Source organism: Eretmochelys imbricata, chromosome 11, assembly GCF_965152235.1.
Source record: "Eretmochelys imbricata isolate rEreImb1 chromosome 11, rEreImb1.hap1, whole genome shotgun sequence".
NCBI lineage: Eukaryota > Metazoa > Chordata > Testudines > Cheloniidae > Eretmochelys > Eretmochelys imbricata.
The window spans coordinates 73,200,583-73,223,295 of NC_135582.1; the positions used below are offsets into that span (position 1 = coordinate 73,200,583).

The 22,713-nt window shown below is 40.3% G+C and overlaps 1 protein-coding gene across 2 annotated transcripts in view; it reads left to right on the plus strand.

Moving 5' to 3' along the window:
* Positions 1 to 22,713, plus strand: part of NDUFA10 (NADH:ubiquinone oxidoreductase subunit A10) — an 83,782-nt gene that overhangs the window by 38,054 nt on the left and 23,015 nt on the right. For both annotated transcript variants that reach the window (XM_077829794.1, XM_077829795.1), the window contains exon 8: positions 4,291 to 4,376. In XM_077829794.1, coding sequence (XP_077685920.1) covers positions 4,291 to 4,376 — 86 coding nt within the window. The remainder of the gene's footprint in view (positions 1 to 4,290; positions 4,377 to 22,713) is intronic.

Sequence of the window (22,713 nt, forward strand, 5' to 3'; positions counted from 1 at the left end):
GGCACACAGTGTAGCTAGTGTTTGTCGGCAGGAGAGAGGTCTCCTGCCGACAAAGCGCTGTTCACACTGCTGCTTTTCGTCGACAAAACTTTTGTTGTTCGGGGTGTTAAAAAGCCACCCCCAAATGACAAAAGTTTTACTGACGAATTGCCAGTGTAGACAAACCCTTACTGAGCCACGACGGGGAGAGCATCCATCGATCAGTATGAAAAAGGTAGCATTGAGATTAATAGGGTGACAAGGTAGATGTCATTGATGGAGGTGGGGCTGCAGAATATGAAAAGAGGTCAGATGCAGGAGCAGATTTGTGTATGACCTTTAGAGGCAAAAGAAAAAGGTCTTAAATCTGAGTTGTTGGACAATGTGGTGCAAGTGAAGTGATTCAGGAAGTCTTGTGATGCAGTCAGATCAACAGGCAAGGAATAACATGTTCAGTACTTCATTTTGGGTGCACTAAGGAGAGATGTTATGGGTGTCAGATATGCAAGGGAGGAGGAGGCTTCAAGAAACAAGAGGAAATAAATAAGCAGGGTGTTGATGAAAGGAACAGTTGGATTTTCAATATTTTGCAGAGGAAGATACCGCAAGATTTGGCAGGACCTGCATGTGTGGGAAAGGGTGGGAGGAATCAAAAGATGATCCCAGGTTGTACGGCTATGGATGGGGATAGTCACAGGCTCAATAGGGAAGTGGAGAGGCTTTAGGAGAAGAAAATTACATCCCTTCTACTCCTTCCTGGTAACAGTTAGCAAATCCCATTGCTGACAATTTTATTTTAATCCTGTAAATTGGGGTTTAAAGTAGTCTAAAGCTCTTATTGCTCAAGCAGATATTCCTCCGGGCCAGCAATATTACATCATCACAGTACATGGCCAGGGAGTGTATTGATAACCCATGTCAAATTTGGGTTTGAGCAGCTCTGGAGTAGAGTAGGAATTTATTATTTGCAGTCATTATTTGCAAGAATAGCATACAATTTTGCAAGTTAGATGCCAAGTGGGAACCATAAACATGGGTATTAATTCTGCTTAGAAGGAACTTGTACTATATTTTCTCTTTTGAGATTGTTTCCCATTAAAGTGAAATTTTCCTTAAAAGCTGTTGGAAGATGGACAAAATCATTTGCAGTCTATAGATTCTGTAGACAAAAATACATGCACACTGTCACCCACCCACAGTAATACAATGATGTGATCTGGATAAGAAGCTGCTGAAAAGATGCTCTTTCCTACAGTCACTTGAATAAATGCAACTGATTAGAATACTGATTGATTTCACACATGCTGATTCATGATGTTTTTAGAAATTAATGCGCGGGCTCTTTCTCCAGCCATTAAATGGCAGTGATTAAAGGGTTACCTCGGCATGAAAAATAATTGCTTTCTCATTTGTCAAGTGGAACATATGGTATCTAATTTGAGTATTTGGAATCTAAAATTAAGAATAAGGAAAGGGCATTTAAATTAACTTGCCATACCATTCCCCAAGAAATATTTAGTGAAATCAAAGACAGTGAAATATAGGATATTATACAATGCTAAAAGAAAAGGAGTACTCCTTTTCTTTTTGTGAATACAGACTAACACGGCTGCTACTCTGAAACCTATATAATGCTAAGGTACATGCTTTATAAGTCATAGACATTGTAGAGTTTGGCACAGTTAATTTAGCTCCTTATCTTGCCAATGTTGCACCTAGTAACAGATCAACAGTGGGCATAGAGAATTCAGGGTTTTCTTTAGATTCTGTCAGATTTTGAGACTATCGCACATCAACTGTCTGTTTATAAGTTTACATCAGCTAAATGATCTTAAGAGAAATGTACACTGCAATGCTCAAAGTAAAATGATGATAAAAGATTATCAATACCTGTGTAAATCAACTCTTGTTCCTACTTAACATGAGGAACAAAGCAGAATTATTTAGGTAATATAGAGCCTTTTGTAATGTAAACAATGGATACCTTTGCCACCCCTTTCTGCCAAGAAGCATTTGTTGCTCTTTGAGGTATAGGGAAGTGATTACTATACTATGTAGCATAGAATAGAAATGTGTGTGTCTGTCTGTCTGTCTAAGTAAGTGTCAGTAAATAGATAAATAAGAGTGGGCTGGAACCTCTGCTGCTGTAGATTATCGCTCCCTTGAAGTCAGTGGAGCTATAACAATTACACCTGCTCAAGTTCTGGCCTTGTAGATATATTACTAACTGTTTCATCTAAAGCAGTGGTTCTCAGTCAGGGGTGCATGTACCCTTGGGGGTACACAGAGGTCTTCCAGGAGGGTACATCAGCTCATCTAGATATTTGCCTTGTTTTATAACAGGCTACATAAAAAGCACTAGCAAAGTCAGTACAAACTAAAATTTCATACAGACAATGACTTGTTTATACTGCTCTATGTTACTACACACTGAAATTTAAGTCCAATATTTACATTCCAAGTGATTTATTTAATAATTATATGGTAAAAATGAGAAAGCAAGCCATTTTTCAGTAATAGTGTACTGTGACACTTTTGTATTTTTATGTCTGATTTTATAAGCAAGTAGTTTTTAATTGAGGTGAAACTTGGGGGTACGCAAGACAAATCAGATTCCTGAAAGGGGTACATTAATCTAGAAAGCTGAGAGCCACTGATCTAAAGGGTCTCCTTGGAAGACCTGTTAGGAACTACCCTCTTCACTACATCCTCCCAGATTTTCCCCAGCTGTTAATCCCTACCTCATAAGAATATAAGAATGGCCATACTGTGTCAGACTAAAGGTCCATCTAGCCCAGTATCCTGTCTTCCGACACTGGCCAATGTCAGGTGCCCCAGAGGGAGTAAACAGAACAGGTAATCATCATGTGATCCATCCCTGGTCGCCCATTCCCAGCTTCTGGCAAACACAGGCTAGGGACGCCAACCCTGCCCATCCTGGCTAATAGCCATTGATGGACCTATCCTCCATGAATGTATCTAGTTCTTTTTTGAATCCTATTATAGTTTTGTCCTTCACAACATCCTCTGTTTAACTAACTTCCTCATTTTTGTGTAGTCCCCGTTTTTGAAATTAAGTGCTACAGTGTTGGGCTGCTGTGGTGTTTTCCCTGCCACAGGGATGTTACATTTGATTATATTATGGTCACTATTACCAAGCAGTCCAGCAATATTCACTTCTTGGACCAGATTCTGTGCTCCACTTAACACTAAATCAAGAATTGCCTTTCCTCTTGTGGGTTCGAGGACTAGCTGCTCCATTTAAGGTGTCAAGAAACTTTATCTCTGCATCCCATCCTGAGGGGACATGTACCCAGTCTGTGTGGGGATAGTTGAAATCCCCCATTATTACTGAGTTCTTTATTTTTATAGCCTCTCTAATCTCCCTGAGCATTTCACCATCACTATCACCATCCTGGTCAGGTGGTCGGTAATATATCCCTACTGCTATGCTCTTCTTATTCGAGCATGGAATTACTATCCATAGAGATTCTATGGTACAGTTTGGTTCAGCTAAGATTTTTACTTCATTTGATTCTATACTTTTTTCCACATATAGTGCCACTCCCCCATCAGCATGACCTGTTTTGTCCTTCTGATACAGTAATACCAGGGTACAAAATATATCCCATTGATTATTCTCATTCCGCCAAGTTTCTGTGATGCCTATGATATCAATATCTCATTTAATATGAGGCACTCTTGTTCCCCATCTTATTATTTAGACTTCCGGCATTGGTATATAAGCACTTTAAAAACTTGTCACTTTTTAGCTGTCTGCCATTACATAATGTAATTGAATGGGCCTCTTTTTCATTTGACTGTTTCTCATCAGATCCTACCTGTATTTTATAATCTTCCATCTTCTCCTTCTTACTGGGATGTAGAGAATCTCCATTAATAGATCCTCCCCTAAGGGATGCCTCTGTATAACAGCTGCAGTCTGGACTATGTGTGCATCTAGTCAACATCATAGCCAGTCACTTTGGAGTGTTTTGAGAGTAGCACAAACAAAGTCCCTACCAGCACCCTAAGTATTCCCCACCTATCACTCCATGGGGATGTAAAGCATCAGTAAGTGAACTCAGCAAGAGTTCCTCAAGGACTCTGGTCACTGCCTGTGGGGTGTTCTGAACATGTAATTGTTACTAACGTTTTGCATTACTGTTGGAAGGTAATAGCAAATCACCTATTGGGATGGCTTTGTTGTTTAATTGCATGTATTGTTTGCTTGACTGACTTTTATTTTTCTTGACTGAGGATATATATTTTGATAAACTCTTGTAATTGTAACATATGCCTCTCTTTCAGGTAGTTGAAGATATTGAGTATCTGAAGTTTGATAAGGGACCTTGGCTGGAACAAGATGATGTTAGTTTCCATCACTTGAGGCTTTAGTAAGTAAACCTAATCCTATTCAATGTTGCCAGTAAGACAACATTTTATTGTCTTTTACTTTGAAAAAGAAATTGCATATTTGCACCAAGACTTAGTTTTATACATTGTCTGTCAGAGGTAAACAATGAGAGGATGGTTGCCACTAATCTGGTCTGGGACCACCAACTTTTAGTAAGCCGGATATCAGATGGTGGTGGCTTTTTGGTTACTACCAACTTGAGCTAGATTCAGCCAGAGACCCACAGATAAAGGCTCCATATCCAATTAATCAATCCCCAAACCACAGAATTCTATGCTTATTTCATAATATAAGAGTTTTGCCATGAACTGTGGCTTTTTGAGCTGTAGGAAATTGTGTTTGATGTGCAAGTTATATCAGTGGAATTATTCTTGTCCCCAAACAATTACTGTACCAAGATGAGAGCGTAAAGACTTAAAAAAACAAATGCTGCAATGTGCCAGGAGCACATCAAATTTGGAGCAATCAAATTTTTGAATTGCTCTGCTCCAGCACCAGTAGTGACTGCTCCAGCTCCGTTCCAACTCAAATTAATTTTTAACTAAATAAAAAAGTGCAAACTGAAATTTTGAAAAAAACATTATTTTTATCCAGACTTTTAAAACAATTTAAATGTCATCAACAATGATACAAACTAGAATCATTCATAATTCATTCTGTAAAAAATTATTGCAGCAATCAAGTCGTCTTTCATAGCCTGCTGCAAATCATTTAAAATGAACTTTAAAGCCAAAAACAGTCGCTCTATGCTAGCTTGAGTTGTTGGCATGCTCGAAGCAATTCTACAGGCAGCCTGAATGCAGTGTGGGTAGCTGTGAATGGCTTCAAAAACAGACTTGACTTTTAGCCTACCAATAGACTCCATCGCCTCACAATCTTCCCGAAAGTTTCTCTTGAATAATGCTTCATTACAATTATGAATGACAGAAACTCGCTGGCTTCTTTCTTGTTTATCCAATTCCTTTTTGAAGGCATCATCTTCTGAAGAATTGGTGCATGAATTATCTCCATTTCCCTGTGATGGTTAAAGTTGTCTCAGGGATGGATGCTCGAACAAGTACAGAGTGGAGACGGAAGTTTGAGAACAGCCTGCTATTTCTGAAGGATGTGAACTTTCCGAAACCGCAGATTCAATTGTTGATGACTCCTTTTGTTGTGTTTCATTTTCTTCAACTTCTTTTGCTGAGTTCAAATGTAGCAATAGATTTTGTTTTTTGAGTTGTCGAGCAATATCAAGGAGCCCTTCCTTTGCCTTTGGTATTTTCCTTGAGGTAAGAAGAATCCGATACCGTGGGTCAACATAAACTCCAGCAAGGAAATGAATATTGTCAAAAAGCTTCTCATCGTGCTTCTGCATGGAGGATAGAATTCCTTCTGCAATTTGTCCACCATTTTCTTGCAAAAATTTTGACAGTTTTCGCCATTCCTTCATTAAAACTCCCAGGGTTGCATCAACAGCTTGAAGATTCACGATTGTTTTGGTTTGGCTTTGCCAAGAGGTCTCACAGGTTCTTCACTTTGGCCCACTCAGCTTTTTTTAACTTGAGTTCTCTTGTTCCAGCAGCAGCCACTTGTTCACAGTAAGATTGAAAAACGAGAAGCTGATCAATCATCACAAATGTTGAACCCCAGCGAGTCACAGTATCCAATGATTGTTACCCCATGTAGATCAAGCAGAACACTTCGAATACTTGGGGTTTGTAGTTTGACAACGACTTGTCGAATTTTTGCCAGGAATTTCTTCGCATGTTCAGTCTGGATTGCCAACTGAAGAGTGTGAATATCACACCTCATCAGTTGGACTTTTGAGTTGTCCTCATGAAGCCATGTTGGAAGTATGAGGCTAGGGTCATTAACCCATTGCGCAGCAGCATCCATGTTGAGTTCGATTTCATCCATTCCTTTAGTTCCTTCATCAGGTAAAATAGCTTCAGTTCTGTCCACATCCCTGTTCTCAGAGGTAGAAATGATTTCATTGTCCTTGCTGAAATTTTTGATGGCACACGTCATGTTTGCTGCATTGTCAACGCAGATGCTCAGCACTTGCATTTCACTGATCCCAGATTTTTCTAAAACAGCTTTTACTTGACTTTTCACGTACAAAGAATTGTGATGCCCTTCAGTGTCGATTATGTCGAAGGTTTTTACCACTGCTTTATCTTTTCCTTCTTCGTAGTACTGAGCATTGATTGCGAGGAAATTTCTGTTTTCAGGGTTGCTGCATCCATTTTCAGGTTGCACAATTTTTGCTCCAAAGCTTTCTTGAGCTCTTCGTGACCAAACTCAGCTGTGCTGACAACTAAATGACGAACCACATTGTGCTCCATCGAAACGCCAGGCTGCTGACCCATTTCACGAGCAATTTTTTGGAATTCTTTGTTCTTTAGCCTGAAGGTAGTGATCAGTGTTGAACTCAAGCAAACCATTTCCATCAGCCCTTCATGGAAAGTATTGGCATCCATGGTGACTGTAACCTTTGAGGACTTCAAATATGAGTCAAGTTTTGTTTGCGCAATTTTGGGTTTCTTTTCAGATGAAGCGCCGCAAAAAATCTTTTCTCCAGGAGTTTTCAAAGAGCCAGATGAACATTGTTTAGCCGCGTCAGCTTTCTGTTTTGCCTCATCTTCCTGGTCCTTTTTTGTAACCAGAGCCACATAGTTTTCAGGATGGTTATGTTTTACATGCCGCCAAAGGTTGAAACTTTTCACGGCACTTGCCTCACTTGTCTTGAAGCTACATGGTTTGAGCTCGCCATTCACTTCCTTTTCCACCTTGCACGTTGCCAATTTCTTCTTTGCTTTTCCCAAAAGCCCAAATTGGGGTTTTTCAAATTCAGAAGTAAAGATGTCGTTGAGATCCTTTTCCGTAAATCGGCTATCAATCATGGGGGGCAGATTTGATTTTTTTTGTTGAAGCCCCGGCCAAATCTTCTTGTGCTGCTACCGCATCCAAATGTTTCTTGTTATGATCTTCGAAAAGCAATGAGCAAAAGCATTACATTATAAAAAAATGTACCTGCTTGTGATATCTTAACCACTTAAGGTACTTGGAATTTATCTTGGATTTTCTGGACAAAAATGATCGCATTTTCTTTCTACACAAAATTATTATTAAAGTATATTTTAATATTTTAACATGTTTCTTCCAGTTTTAATGAAGTAAGTACTTTTAATATACATAATATAAATTTGTATTTATAAATTGCAAGTTCATGTTTCTTATGAAATTTTGCGGTAAAAATATTAGAAATATTTTCCAAGTTTTTGATTAATATCTCAAAAACGCTTTAATATAGATATCTCAATGAAATCTGGTATGTGCCAAAGCGTTAATACGTGCTATCGCTGTTCTACAACATTGTTGGGAAGTAACGAGGCTACACGTTACAAGGTTAAAAATAAACTTTTAACGGGAAAGCGGATTCAAATTGCAAGCACAGTCCTTTTAGTAAAGAGTGCAAATTTTTGGAAATACGTTTTTGCTTCATCAGCCTGAATAGATTATACAAGATAGAACGTGTTAATTGCTCTATCTTGTATAATGTTTCCAGCCTGATGAAGCAAAAACATATTTCCAAAAATTTCCTCTCTTTACTAAAAGGACTGTGCTTGCAATTTCAATCTGCTTTCCCGTTAAACTTTATTTCCAACGTTCTATCGTACAACATCATTCAAATAAAATTATTTAAACTGCAGGCGTCGTGAACTGGGGGGACTGGGCCAATTTTATTTAATATTTTTCAACTCTTTGACTATTTAACAGATGCGACTCTGGAATATGATTTAATGCTCAAACATGCATCTTAATTCATTTTGTATAATTAACCATTTCCGAGAAAACTGTTCAAAAATTTTAATCTGCTTAGCTGCTTAGAATGATAATGATGATACTTATTACTTATTTTTCAACTTTAGAACCATAAATTTTAAACAAAATAATAAATAACCAAAAATTAACAACTTATTATGGAACATAATCAGTCGACGACAAGCCTTTCTTGAAATATGAAATAAAAATGACCAACCACCAGTTCGGGATGCCTATGGTTTAAATAATTTTGGATAATGTAATATGGTAACACATACTAATGCTAAGACACGGACATACTTTTCGTTACTTTATCTTAAAACGTTTTTGAGATATTAATTAGAAATTAACTTTTCATCACCTCCTTCAAGGGACTGTAGCTCCCTTAGGAAGAATTTTAGGACACGTGTTCACAGAAACGTTTTTTCTTAAGATGACCTAAGGATTCACCCCCAAAGTTGTGTTGGACATTTTCCAATCACTCTGGATATATCACAGAAATCACTCCTAATTTATGCAAAAATGTTTACTGTGTATTTATATGCCTGCTGCACACGACTTTTTCAGTAAATTTAAAATTACAGACAAAGCTACCAAAAGACCGTTGAACAGACGACATATAAAATAAGTCCATCAGAGTGATACGGGAGCATGTACAAATGAACAAATGTATCAGTAACTGGAGCTTGAGTGAGAAATGAGCTTAAGTGGTTGATATCTTTTGCGATATCTTAATACATCAATAAACAAAAACATTATTTTTTTGCAATATACCTGTTTGTGATATATTAAATGTTGTGTCTTGCTTCACACTTTTCCGTAATCGCAGCACTCAGCGCGTCTCGTTGATCAACCCTTACAAAAGAAGTATCAGCACATACTAATTTAACTATCTAACTAATCTACGCGAGTACGTACTCGTCTAACCTTGGCACAAGGGTGGGAGCAGTCTGCAGTGTTGCCTGATGTCTGATAATTATCTGATTCTTTAATAAAACATATCTCCAAAAACTTCGTAATTTTGTATCTGTACATTAAATCTTGACGGACGAAGTGAGAAGAACTGTGACATATTACGTAAAGTGGTAAAGTAGATGTTAATATCAATTGTTATGCAATCTGAAACTTTTTGGCACCTTTAGGACTTTCTTGCTAAATATCATTAATTTTGGATTGAAAATGGAAAACAAAACAAAACTGGAGCAGTGGAGCAGTCAAGATTTTTTGTGCTCCAGCTCCACTCCAGCTCCTGGCAAAAACCTGCAGCTCCACTGCTCTGTGCTCCAGCTCTGGGCTTCGCTCCAAAGCCCTGCAATGTGCAGTTAGCTACCCTGTGTCTTTCACTGTCCCCTTTGTGGGGAGGTGATGACAAACTAAAACTTGCTGAGATGTGTTGCTGTTAAATTATAATGCAGCCAATCTTAAAGATTTGGAGGGAGGAGGCCCTTGCGTGCTGCACTTCCATTTCTGTTTTCAGATCTCTGCTGTTCAGGGAGAGCAACCAACAAGGAGGCTAAAGGGAATGTAGGGGAAGAAATGCAATTTATGCCAACTTGGATGGTTGACAGGAACACAGTCACTCAATCAATACTGGTTTTCCAATAAATAATCCTAGATAAAGAGCCTTAATTAATCCTAATCTAGGTTTTAGAGTATTGCCAGTTTTGTGTCTTTCACACTCAATTATTCAAAGATTTTAGAAGATTGCTGTTTCAGGACATTTTAAAAAAGGTTTCTGTTTAATTGGATCAATAGAGATAGAATCAGAAGAGAGAAGACCTTACTGAAATAATCTGTCAATGTGATCTTTCTTTCTTAGGCTAGATTGTCAGTGAATATCTACATTAAGCTCTTCAGTAGTGCAGTAGGTATTGATACTAGTGCAAAGAGTACCTGACATACAATTAACTGCCTGGACGGTCCATTTGTTCACAGAGAGATCCAGTGCGCACGTGCTGAGATAGGAGCAGGGGATTGGCTGCTTTGCTGACGAACTGTGATCCTCTTGGTGCCCTTGCTACTCTGGCAGTGCTCTCACTGACTTCGGTGGGAGTTCTACCTGAGTGTGGAGGGCTGGTTCCAAGCGCTGTCAGTTGTCGGAAAGGGAGATACAGCACTACCTACTCCAAGCATGGTGGGATCATATCTATAGGTGCAGGAGAGTTGAGGGAAGAGAACAGCATTGGAACACTTGCATGATAAAGAGCAGGGGCTGCAGTGTTGTGACTCTCTGAATGCACATGCTGGCAAACACAACCCACGCCAGGGATCTTGCCCCTAATTCAGTTAAGCGTGGGCACAAATTTCGTTTAATACCTCAGTTTATTTTTGAAATTACATCGGCCATTTGCACTGATTTTGCTACCTGTGAACCAACTCTAGAGCTGGAAACACTCTAACAGATCAGCTAGTCCCTCTCCTTTCATGTGCAGGATTGCATTGGGTAAATTTACTAGTGTTTTCTGCAAGACTAGATTTAAATGGTGAATTGGTCCAGTTCCCTTGGGAGACTATTCCATAGGCAAGTAGATCCGTGGGCAAATTTTTCTTGATATTTTTCCTTTCTGAATTTCATCCTCTTATTCATAGTGTGATAGATTCCAAGATCAGGCGGGACCATTGTGATCATCCAGTCTGACTTCCTATATAACACAGGCCAGAGAACTGCCCTAAAATAATCTGTAGAGCAGATCTTTGCAATTTTTCTAAATATTGATTTAAAATGGTCAGTGATCAATAATACCCTCTCAAGGGATTATATCCTTTAAGTGTTGTAGATTGTCTGCCCTTAATCTTGTGCTCTTAGTTCAAATGCATACCAATGTTGGAGAATACTATTTCATTATGAGGATGACTTTTTGCCTTTTCACGTAGTTATATGATGAAAGTCCTTTGTTCTCAATGTTTAGATTATCCTTTTAAAAACAAACAAAAATTTGCTGTTTCATCACTAAAAATTGCTGCTTCAGTGTCATCTGCATGTAAATTGAAAGAGACAATTATTTTAAAGGGAAAAACGTTCAAACTTCATTGCTTATAAACCTACTGTAGAAGAGTAAAAGACCAAATCTAAAAACTAAAAATGATTTGAGTAGCCTTTATACTTCTAATAAGGATTTTCACTCAGTATTTCAAGACAAAGTCAGCTGGCCAGTTGCACCCAGGGCAGCTTTCAAAAGCAAGTTTTGTTTTGTTTTGAAAGACAAAAAATACCATAATGTTAGTTTTTGTTAATGGAAAGCACTAAGTCTATTCCTTCATACTAAAAGTGATAACAAAGGGTAATTGTTATTGCACAAAGTGTAGGAGGAAATTAAAGGTAAGCATTCAAATGAAACGGGTAATGTTTAAGTTTTATTGTGAGGACCACCATGAGTAAGCCATACTTCACAACGAAAGGCAGCAAATTACATTGCTAAATAGTTCTTTATTGAAGGTAGGAAAGAACGAGTTTCCTTTTATACGTCAGTGCTTTCATTCAAGGTACTTGATTTGTTCTTAATTATTCATGGCAAACAACTTTGGCTGTACACTTATGATATCACAACCAGTTACTAAGAGAAATATTCTGTATATGGGTTTTACTGTCGTTTGTGGCTTACTAAAAATCAAACTGTCTACCTTCATGAAAAGAAAAGGAGTACTTGTGGCACCTTAGAGACTAACCAATTTATTTGAGCATGAGCTTTCGTGAGCTACAGCTCACTTCATCAGATGCATACCGTGGAAACTGCAGCAGACTTTATATATACACAGAGAATATGAAACAATACCTCCTCCCACCCCACTGTCCTGCTGGTAATAGCTTATCTAAAGTAATCATCAGGTTAGGCCATTCTGGATTTGTGCTGGAAATGGCCTAACCTGATGAATACTTTAGATAAGCTATTACCAGCAGGACAGTGGGGTGGGAGGAGGTATTGTTTCATATTCTCTGTGTATATATAAAGTCTGCTGCAGTTTCCACGGTATGCATCTGATGAAGTGAGCTGTAGCTCACGAAAGCTCATGCTCAAATAAATTGGTTAGTCTCTAAGGTGCCACAAGTACTCCTTTTCTTTTTGCGAATACAGACTAACACGGCTGTTACTCTGAAACCTACCTTCATGAAGACAGTTTTGTGTTTTTAAATTCCATTTACAAGAGCGTTCAGTGTTTGTACAACATGTTGCCTCTCAAGATTGTCTACTCTTACCGTGCTACAGTGGCACAGCTGCAGTGCTGATGCTGACGAGAGAGGTTCTCCCGTCGGCATAGTTAATCTAGCTCCCGGAGAGGCGGTAGCTGAGTCAATGGAAGAATTCTTCCATTGACCTAGTGCTGTCTATGCAGGGGATTTGGTCAGTATAGCTTCATCTCTTAGCGATGTGAAAAATCCACACTCCTGAGAGACCTAGCTATACTAAAATAGATTCCTAGCGTAGACCAGGCCTAAGTAAAAAGTCAAAGGTAATGTGCTAATTTATGAATGATCAAGCTGACACTTTCCCGGGAGCGTCCCCTTTGTCTTTTTAAACTGCTTTCCCTTTAAGTCACCCACATAAAGACTGTTAGTGGTAGAATCTAGGCTGATGGACTGTTTGAAACTGTGGCTGTGTCTACACTAGAAATGCTACAGTGGCACAGCTACAGCTGTGCCACTGTAGTATTGTAAAAGACACTACAGTGACGAACAGGTTCTTCTATTGCTGTAGTAAATCCACTTCTCCAAGAGGCAGTAGCTAGGAAGATTTCTTCTAGTCTATGGTAGAGCTATGGTTGGCTTAAGTATGTCTTTCAGGGGGTGAATTTTTCACACCGCTGAGCAATGTGGTTTATTTCTGTGGAAATTCTGTGCCAAAAAAATTAAAAATTCTGCACACAATATTTTAAAATTCTGCATTTTTTTTGTCAAAATAACAATATAATCACACCAGTTTCAATTATTTTGGTAATTTACTTCAAAATACCTGTCAGCAAGTATGTCTGGAACAATACAGACAACAAAAAAGATTCAGGAAATACTTTTTGACAAATAGATTCCTTACTAGGCATATTATTACAGATCTCTGAGTAATAATTCATTTAAACTACAGTACAGAAACATATTTCCTGCACCCCTCAGAAGCAGTGCAAAGGCTTGGGGGAGTCCATTACCCCCAGTGGAGGACCCGACGGAGAAGGAAGTAATTGCTGGGCAGGAGCCTGGGTGTGAACTTGGAGGGTTGTTGTCTGTGGATGGGAGAACTATAGAACAGGTTTTTTTGGTGGCAGGGAGGGATTGTTAGGGAGCTGACCCTGGCTGACCTCTAGCCTCTCTCATTCAGTCAAGCACATCTGCCCCTGTCCCCAGGTGTCCCTGCACCCACCACTCAGCCACCTCTTCCCCCCCCGTCCTCATGTGACCCTGCGCCCCCACTCAGCCACCCCCTCCCCTCATCCCCATGTGACCATGCATACTCTAAGCATTTAAAATTGGCAATAACTAAAGTATGATCAATATTTAAAATATAACATATAATAAACCAATTAATAATACAGCTGTTTATATAGCTCTAGCCACCAATGATATAAATAAATCCTTTACATCCTGTAATCTACAGCAAGCTCCTTTCCTGAATGCCCAGAGTTAAAAAACTATGGAGAGCTTTCCTCAGCAGAACTCAAGGAGCCTGCCCTGGGCGCACAAGCCCTATTTATGTGTGACTTATCAAGTGTTTTTTTATTTGTTATGGAAGGATCTACTTATATATTTCTCGTGTGTGAGCTGCTGTCCATGTTTGTGCACATGCTGCCCCCGTGTGGACATTAAAAGGGATAAGCTATTAACTTAAAGCCTCATTCTTTGGTGGAGTTACATAGGTTATAGGACTCTAAGGGACATCTTGGATCACCAAGTCCAGTTCACCATAGAATCATAGAATATCAGGGTTGGAAGGGACCTCAGGAGGCCATCTAGTCCAACCCCCTTCTCAAAGCAGGACCAATCCCCAACTAAATCATCCCAGCCAGAGCTTTGTCAAGCCTGACCTTAAAAACTTCTAAGGAAGGAGATTCAACCACCTCCCTAGGTAACGCATTCCAGTGCTTCACCACCCTCCTAGTAAAAAAGTTTTTCCTAGTATCCAACCTAAACCTCCCCCACTGCAACTTGAGACCATTACTCCTTTTTCTGTTATCTGCTACCACTGAGAACAGTCTAGATCCATCCTCTTTGGAACCCCCTTTCAGGTAGTTGAAAGCAGCTATCAAATCCCTCCCTCATTCTTCTCTTCCGCAGACAAAACAATCCCAGTTCCCTCAGCCTCTCCTCATAAGTCATGTGTTCCAGTCCCCTAATCATTTTTGTTGCCCTCCGCTGGACTCTTTCTCCAATTTTTCCACATCCTTCTTGTAGTGTGGGGCCCAAAACTGGACACGGTGCTCCAGATGAGGTCTCACCAATGTTGAATAGAGGGGAGCGTTCACGTCCCTTGATCTGTTGGCAATGCCCCTACGTATACATCCCCAAATGCCGTTGGACTCCTTGACAACAAGGGCACACTGTTGACTCATATCCAGCTTCTCGTCCACTGTAACCCCAAGTCCTTTTTTGCAGAACTGCTGCTTAGCCATTCGGTCCCTAGTCTGTAGCAGTGCAGGGGATTCCTCCATCCTAAATGCAGGACTCTGCACTTGTCCTTGTTGAACCTCATCAGATTTCTTTTGGCCCAATCTTCTAATTTGTCTAGGTCCCTCTGTATCCTATCCCTACCCTCCAGCGTATCTACCTCTCCTCCCAGTTTAGTGTCATCTGCAAACTTGCTGAGGGTGCAATCCACACCATCCTCCAGATCATTTATTAAGCTATTGAACAAAACCGGCCCAAGGACCAACCTTTGGGGCACTCCACTTGATACCGGCTGCCAACAAGACACGGAGCCATTGATCACTACAAGACGATCTAGCCATCTTTCTGTCTACCTTGTAGTCCATTCATCCAGCCCATACTTCTTTAACTTGCTGGCAGGAATACTGTGGGAGACAGTGCCAAAAGCTTTGCTAAAGTCAAGAAACAGCACGTCCACAGCTTTCCCCTCATCCACAGAGCCAGTTATCTCGTCATAGAAGGCAATTAGATTAGTCAGGCTTGACTTGCCCTTGGTGAATCCATGCTGACTGTTCCTGATCACTTTCCTCTCCTCTAAGTGCTTCAGCATGGATTCCTTGAGGACCTGCTTCATGATTTTTCCAGGGACTGAGGTGAGGCTGACTGGCCTGTAGTTCCCAGGATCCTCCTCCATCCCTTTTTTAAAGATGGGCACTACATTAGCCTTTTCCAGTCGTCCGGGACCTCCCCCGATTGCCATGAGTTTTCAAAGATAATGGCCAATGGCTCTGCAATCGCATCCGCCAACTCCTTTAGCACCCTCGGATGCAGCGCAGCCGGCCCCATGGACTTGAGCTCATCCAGCTTTTCTAAATAGTCCCGAACCACTTCTTTCTCCAGAGAGGGCTTGTCACCTCCTCTCCATGCAGTGCTGCCCAGTGCAGTAGTCTGGGAGCTGACCTTGTGCGTGAAGACAGAGGCAAAGAAAGCATCGAGTACATTAGTTTTTTCCACATCCTCTGCCACTAGGTTGCCTCCCTCATTCAGTAAAAGGCCCACACTTTCCTTGACTTTCTTCTTGTTGCTAACATACCTGAAGAAACCTTTCTTGTTACTCTTAACATCTCTTGCTAGCTGCAACTCCAGCTGTGATTTGGCTTTCCTGATTTCACTCCTGCATGCCCAAGCAATATTTTTATACTCTTCCCTGGTCATTTGTCCAATCTTCCACTTCTTGTAAGCTTCTTTTTTGTGTTTGAGATTAGCAGGGATTTCACTGATAAGCCGTGCTGGTCGCCTGCCGTATTTACTATTCTTTCTATACATCGGGATGGTTTGTCCCTGTAACCTCAATAAGGATTCTTTAAAATACAGCCAGCTCTCCTAGACTCCTTTCCCCCTCATATTATTCTCCCAGGGGATCCTGCCTATCAGTTCCCTGAGGTTGTCAAAGTCTGCTTTTCTGAAGTCCAGAGTCCGTATTCTGCTGCTCTCCTTTCTTCCTTGTGTCAGGATCCTGAACTCGACCATCTAATGGTCACTGCCTCCCAGGTTCCCATCCACTTTTGCTTCCCCTATCATAGAGTCCTGTCCATAAAGTTAATTCTCAAATACAGCATGATGCATTTTATAATTTTACATCATGATCATTCACAACAAATTCCTTCCAGTTTGTGTAGAGTAACACTAGCCCCTTAAGTTTGATTTAACGTGAAAGAAGCCTGTTCTAGGTTCCCTGCCATTAACTAAAATACAGATCTGGTGGCTAAGGCACAGGTCTGGAAAACGAGACCTGGGTTCTATTCCCAGCTTTGGTGGTGGCCTGCAGGGACCCCTTGAGCAAGTCACTTCCCACCTCTGTGCTTCTATTTCCCCTCTCACCTTTGTCTGACTTGTAAGCTCTTTGGGACAGGGACTGTCTTTAACTGAGTTTGTGCAAAGGCCAGCACAACAGGGCTCTTATGCATAAGAATGGCCATACTGGGTCAGATCAAAGGTCCTTTTAGCCCAGTATCCTGTCTTCTGGTAGTGGCCAATGGCAGGTGCCCCTGAAGGAATGAACAGAATAGGTAATCATCAAGTGATCCATCCCCTGTTGCCCATTCCCACCTTCTGGCAAACAGAGGCTAGGGACACCATCCCTGCCCATCCTGGCTAATAGCCATTGATGGACCTATCCTTCATTAATTTATCTAGTTCTTTTTTTAACTCTGTTATAGTCAACCTGTGGAAATCCTTGCCAGAGGATGTTGTGAAGGCCAAGACTATGTTGTGTGAAAAGATACTTCCTTTTATTTGTTTTAAAGCTGCTGCCTATTCATTTTATTTGGTTCCCCCTAATTGTGTTATGAGAAGGAAGAAATAACACTTCCTTATTTACTTTCTCCACACCAGTCATGATTTGATAGACCTCTATCATATCCCCCCTTAGTCGTGTCTTTTCCAAGCTGGAAAAGTCCCAGTCTTATTAATCTCTCCTCATATGGCAGCCGTTCCATACCCCTAATAATTTTTGTTGCCCTTTTCTGAACCTTTTCCAATTCCAATATATCTTTTTTGAGATGGGGTCACCACATCTGCATGCAGTATTCAAGATGTCAGCGTATCATGTATTTATATAAAAGCACTATGATATTTTCTGTTTTATTATCTATCCCTTTCTTAATGATTCCCAACAAATAATATGCAAATAATAAATAAGTTAAACAAAAGGGCAGACCCTCTCCCACATATAACAAACCCTGTGTAATAAAATCTCTTACCTCCCTGTCCTCTTTTCCTTCCCAAAACACTTGTGAGGGGAGGCGGGGGAAGGGCCTCTGCATCATAGCCTGAAGGTAAAAGATCATGACTATTTCAATGTGGGGGGGAAGAGGGGGTCAGAAGTCCAAGGGCCCTCTCAGAGAATGCTTTACCAGTATCTCCCATCCCTATGTTTCAAGACTCCCATTGACTTCAACAGGCTTTGGATCACACCCAAAGAGAAGCCCCAGTGTGATTGCTATCTGAAATAGAGAGAGGTTCTCTCTCAAGTGGCAGATCCCAGGCCATTTAAGGCAGCATTAACACCTTTAAACTCCAAAAACCAATGGGCCTGAAGTGCACCTCATGAGTACTGGTGACATACTCACTTAACATGAAAAGAAAAGGAGTACATGTGGCACCTTAGAGACTAACCAATTTATTTGAGCATAAGCTTTTGTGAGCTACAGCTCACTACATCGGATGCATTCAGCTCACAAAAGCTTATGCTCAGATAAATTGGTTAGTCTCTAAGGTGCCACATGTACTCCTTTTCTTTTTGCGAATACAGACTAACACGGCTGCTACTCTGAAACCTGTCACTTAACATGTGGGCTGCTGGATTCCACTCTAGCTTCAGCTTCTGACTGGAGTTAATTCCTAGTAGCTTGTGGAGCATACGATAACCCAGTTTGGAGCAGACAAAGGAGTATCTTCTGTTCCAGGACTTGTGTGTGTGTGTGTGTAAATAAGTTATTGTTGGAATATTCCCAGACGGAGTGTTGCTTCCCTTGGGAAGCTAATCTGCCAAGCCCAGGATATCTGCTATGGTTTGGCAGAGGGTCAGTGCTGCTGTTAGAATGAGACACGGCTATTGATAAATTGGAGGATGATATAAAGCCAGTGCCTTTAGGGCCCAGGGCAGAAAGATGCTTAAGCACCATGCCTAATGCTAACCATGTGTAAAGTCCTATTGAAGTCAGGAGCCATAGTTTGATATCTTGTAAACAGCTAGTTTAAGAGGAAATTGCTGTATGAATGGATGGAAGTGCTGGCTGCACAATGAAAATGCAGATTATAACTCATTATTATTTTATTTTATGTATTACCATGTATTGCCGTAATGCCTCAGAGACCTAATCATGGGTCTCCGAGACCTAATTGTGGTAAGTTCTGTATAAATACAGACCAAAAAGACGGTCTCTGCCATAGAGCGTTTACACTCTATAGTGCTGACAGACTTTCCTTAAAAGGGGCTGGGCGTAGATGTGAAAAGAGTCACTACTTGGAGAGATCCCTTCTGCATGGGAGGAGGCTAAGTTAATTCCACTTGAATGGCACTGGGTGTTCCAGCTTGTCCCTGTTCTACAGAACCTATATGGACCAGATTTAACATGTGGCAAGGACAGGAGCCAGTGGAATTCACAATGGGAATTGATGTGATTTTTATAATATTCTTTCAAGCAAAACTTACTCCGCCTTCAGTTCCTGCTTCTCTTGGGGTGGGAGATGAAGGTATGGGAGAGTCATTGGCAGCGTGGCTCCTAAGAGACCCATATTTGTCTTGGCTAGAGGGCCCATCTTCCTGTCCTGTAACTTGTGGATGGTGCTGGCTTTGGAAACCTGGCTTCCTTGTTACACCCAGAACTCCTCTGGTTTTCCTGGTAAACACCATCTTGGAGATAGGGTTATAAACCCCCAAACCTGTTCTTAAAAAAAATCCCAAAAAACAATACCAGTCCTCTCCTGCCCCACTATACTAAATTGGAAGGGAAAAAGTTATCTCTGATTAAGGGAAAATCACAGTTTTGTGATAAGTAGTATGAACAATGTTTTTTCAGTTGTAGGAGAATTTCTTTGACATTATTTCATCCTAACTTTGCCAAATGATGCCAAATGAGCATTTATTTTTATTCATTTTCTGACCTTGGAATAATATTCAGGTTGTTAGTTCAGTGTTGTTTTTATGTTATCTATCTGTAATTGAGTGGCACGTAGATTTATATCTTAACACACAAACCATTTGGGTTTGTATTCAGTTGTGAATTAGCTAACTACTCATGGGGTAGGGACTGTGTTCTTCTATGTTCTAGACAGCACTGAGCACAGCGAGGTCCTGATTTGAACTCTTGGAGCACTACTGTAATACAAATGATTAACAGTAGTAATTGTAATTGAGTAACCGTTTTCTGCACCATATTACTCCTTTGCATTCTTGTGTAAATGTTTCTAGAGAAATGACAGTCCCTGAAAACCAAAAGCACAGCTGTGTTTGTGTACCTCTGTTTTTGAATTCATTGTCAATTGCAATGTCATGATTGGTGTGATGTCCTCAGACTTTATATAGATGGCACTGTTCCTCTGTATATAATTTCTTCATCTAAATAGTTGTGCGTTTCTAGCAGTTTCTTAAGCTCTTCAAAAAATGTTAGATTTTTGAATGTGCTTAGTGTTGCCACAGAGTATCCCTTTTATGGTGGATTGCTGCTTATATCTGTACTGATCAGAGCTGAACTGCAGCAAAATCCTAATAGCACAGCAAGGTATCTCTAAATGTTTCCATTCTGGTAAAGGGACACTGTTGACTTCAAAATCATGTTTCCAGCTGAAATTCTGTTACTGTTTGTTACATTAACCCTCAATGTTACAGGCAAATAAAACATTTGGGATAGGAATTTTGGGGAGACAAGCATGAATCTAATATTTTTGTTCTGTTTGGGTCTACTTGGCAATATTTTTTATATAAATCTTATGATGAAATGTCACAAAGTGATGAATTTGATATAGGAATAAAGCAAGAGTACTGTACAATGTGAATTTTCTTTATATGAAATTAATGCAATATATATTTTAAAACTGTTTCAACTTCAAAACTTTTGAAACACTTGGAGCAGATATTGAAAAGTATGGAAATGCAGGCTTATGTTACTCAGTGTTATCTATATCCCCAGGATGCACTGTTTCTGGGCATAGCAATTTTTTTGTGATACTAAGTTCCAAAAGCCGGACCACTTCTACACAAGTCAATAACTTCTCTTGCTTCTGTCTTCTCCTGAGTGTCTTGTCCAGCTAGCACCTCATCTTTCCCCAGTCCTATCCTCCTCCTCAGATGGAAAAGAGGGCTTGTTAGGAGCTCATTAGTATGATATTCCGGGGTGCAATCCTGACGATTGAGGGGCTGTATCACCACCTGCCCTGCAACTTGGGTGCCTCACAATGCTTTGCTGCTGTAGGTCTCACTTGGGCCACTTGCGGACAGCATGCTGGTAACACCCTGAGTGTCTGTAGAGCCACAGTCCCGGTCCAGCAGTTCTGCCCCCTGCAGCCTGTCAGCAACTCACCAACCGCACTCTGGCTTCTAGCAGCCTTGGTTACTGCCTGCAGGGTGACCCCAACACACTGCCAGCCCTGGGTTTTCCCCAAAAAACATGTGTTCTGCACTGTCCAGCCCTCTCCTGGACAGTCCAGATGGTCCCATTGCCCTCTGAGTAGATCCATATACAACAGTTTGCTACTCTAAATGGAGTTACTTACACAATTTTGTTTAAAGACAACACTGGATTCGTTTTAATTAAAGAATAAAACAAGTTTATTTAACTATAAAGAGTTTGTGAGTACCACTATAAGGCATTTAAGTGAGCAATGGTTACAAGAGAAATAAAGATAAAATGCTTTCTAAACTTAACTAACTAGATTTGGGTCAAGTTGAAGTCCATTCCCACTAACATTGTTGATCAAATTGTCAGGTTGGCATCTACTTCCAAAGTCCAACACCTGTTTCTTTTGTCATCTGAGGTGAAAAGAGAGAGATGGATAGGGAGAGAGAACTTGGGGCATTTTGCCCATCACTTTCATAGTTCAGTCATCCTTTGAAATACATTGTACTGAGGATTACCCTATTAAAGTTCATTCAGACAGTAAAGAAGGCAACATGGTGTCAGGTGGTGAAAGAGGTTGCACACAATTTCTTCTCACCTCTGCCGAAATGCAGATTTTCCTTATCTCCTGTCTTCTCCCTCTCACTATCTGAGGACCCTGTTTACAACTTGCATGTAAATTGAGGTAAACACATATTTCTGTAAGATCTGCTTGACCAGTCCTGCCTAACGGGGGCTACATGGGTTTGAATATGTGCTACCAACATCATTCAAGGAGAATTCATACTTTATATATAATGTTGCTACACACATTTCATCATTGTTATTGACCAGTGAGTGATTAGTTTTCAAATGATACCTCACTAGGCGTATTTTTCACAAAGATTATTACAATGGTGTTTAGGTTGTGAATACTCGGTACAAGCAATCACAATTGGGCACTTGTGGAGAGCGCGGAAACATACTGCTGTCATTGGCACTTGTCTTTCTAGTTTCCCCTCTTGTTGTTTTCTTTCCCATGACCCCCTGCCATGACATCTTGTTGAGAGAGACTAGAGAACGATTGGCTAATGTAATCTGAGCTAACCTAAGGAACACTGTAGCTTCACACAGCGGTAAAACAGAGTTTTGCTGTGAAGAATGGTAGCACACCCTCTATGCATTGAGCATATTTCCTCTATTCTAGCCTCAGATCCCACCAGCTGAGAGATTGCCAGTAATTGAAAATGGTGTTGTATGTGACCATGTCAAGAGCTACTATTGGGCCAGTTCTTGTTCTGTTGAATATTTGTGCACATGGATCACCTGGTATGTTGCCAGGTACATTTAAAAACACTTTCATACAAACTCTTTACTGAAAAAGTAATAGAATTTAGATGCTGCATATTGATAGCCTCGTAATGGAAGAGGAGACCATGAGTGTATTAAATTATTTTGAATGCATTTAGAATAAAATGCAAGTAAGATCTCTATTTCATTAGTTGGGCTAAACTTAATCTACACAATTTAAGCGAACTCAATTAAAAAAAAAACAATGTGAAGCTATTGTATTAAGCTCAAATTTTATCTGGGACAGAGCCATACGTGTGCGATTTGTTCATTTCACTAGAGATGGAAATATAGATTAATATTGATGAGAAAAGCATCCTTCCACTGCAAATGAAATGCCAGCGCATGGACGCTATTTGCAAAACATTAACGGAGTACAAAAAATCCATCTGTTTTATTTATATCTGTTACTGAGTTACAAAACCGAAACGTTCATAGAAGCAAGTAGTTGCAGCTCTCTGACACACCAGGCTTCCAGCAACTGCAGAGCTACC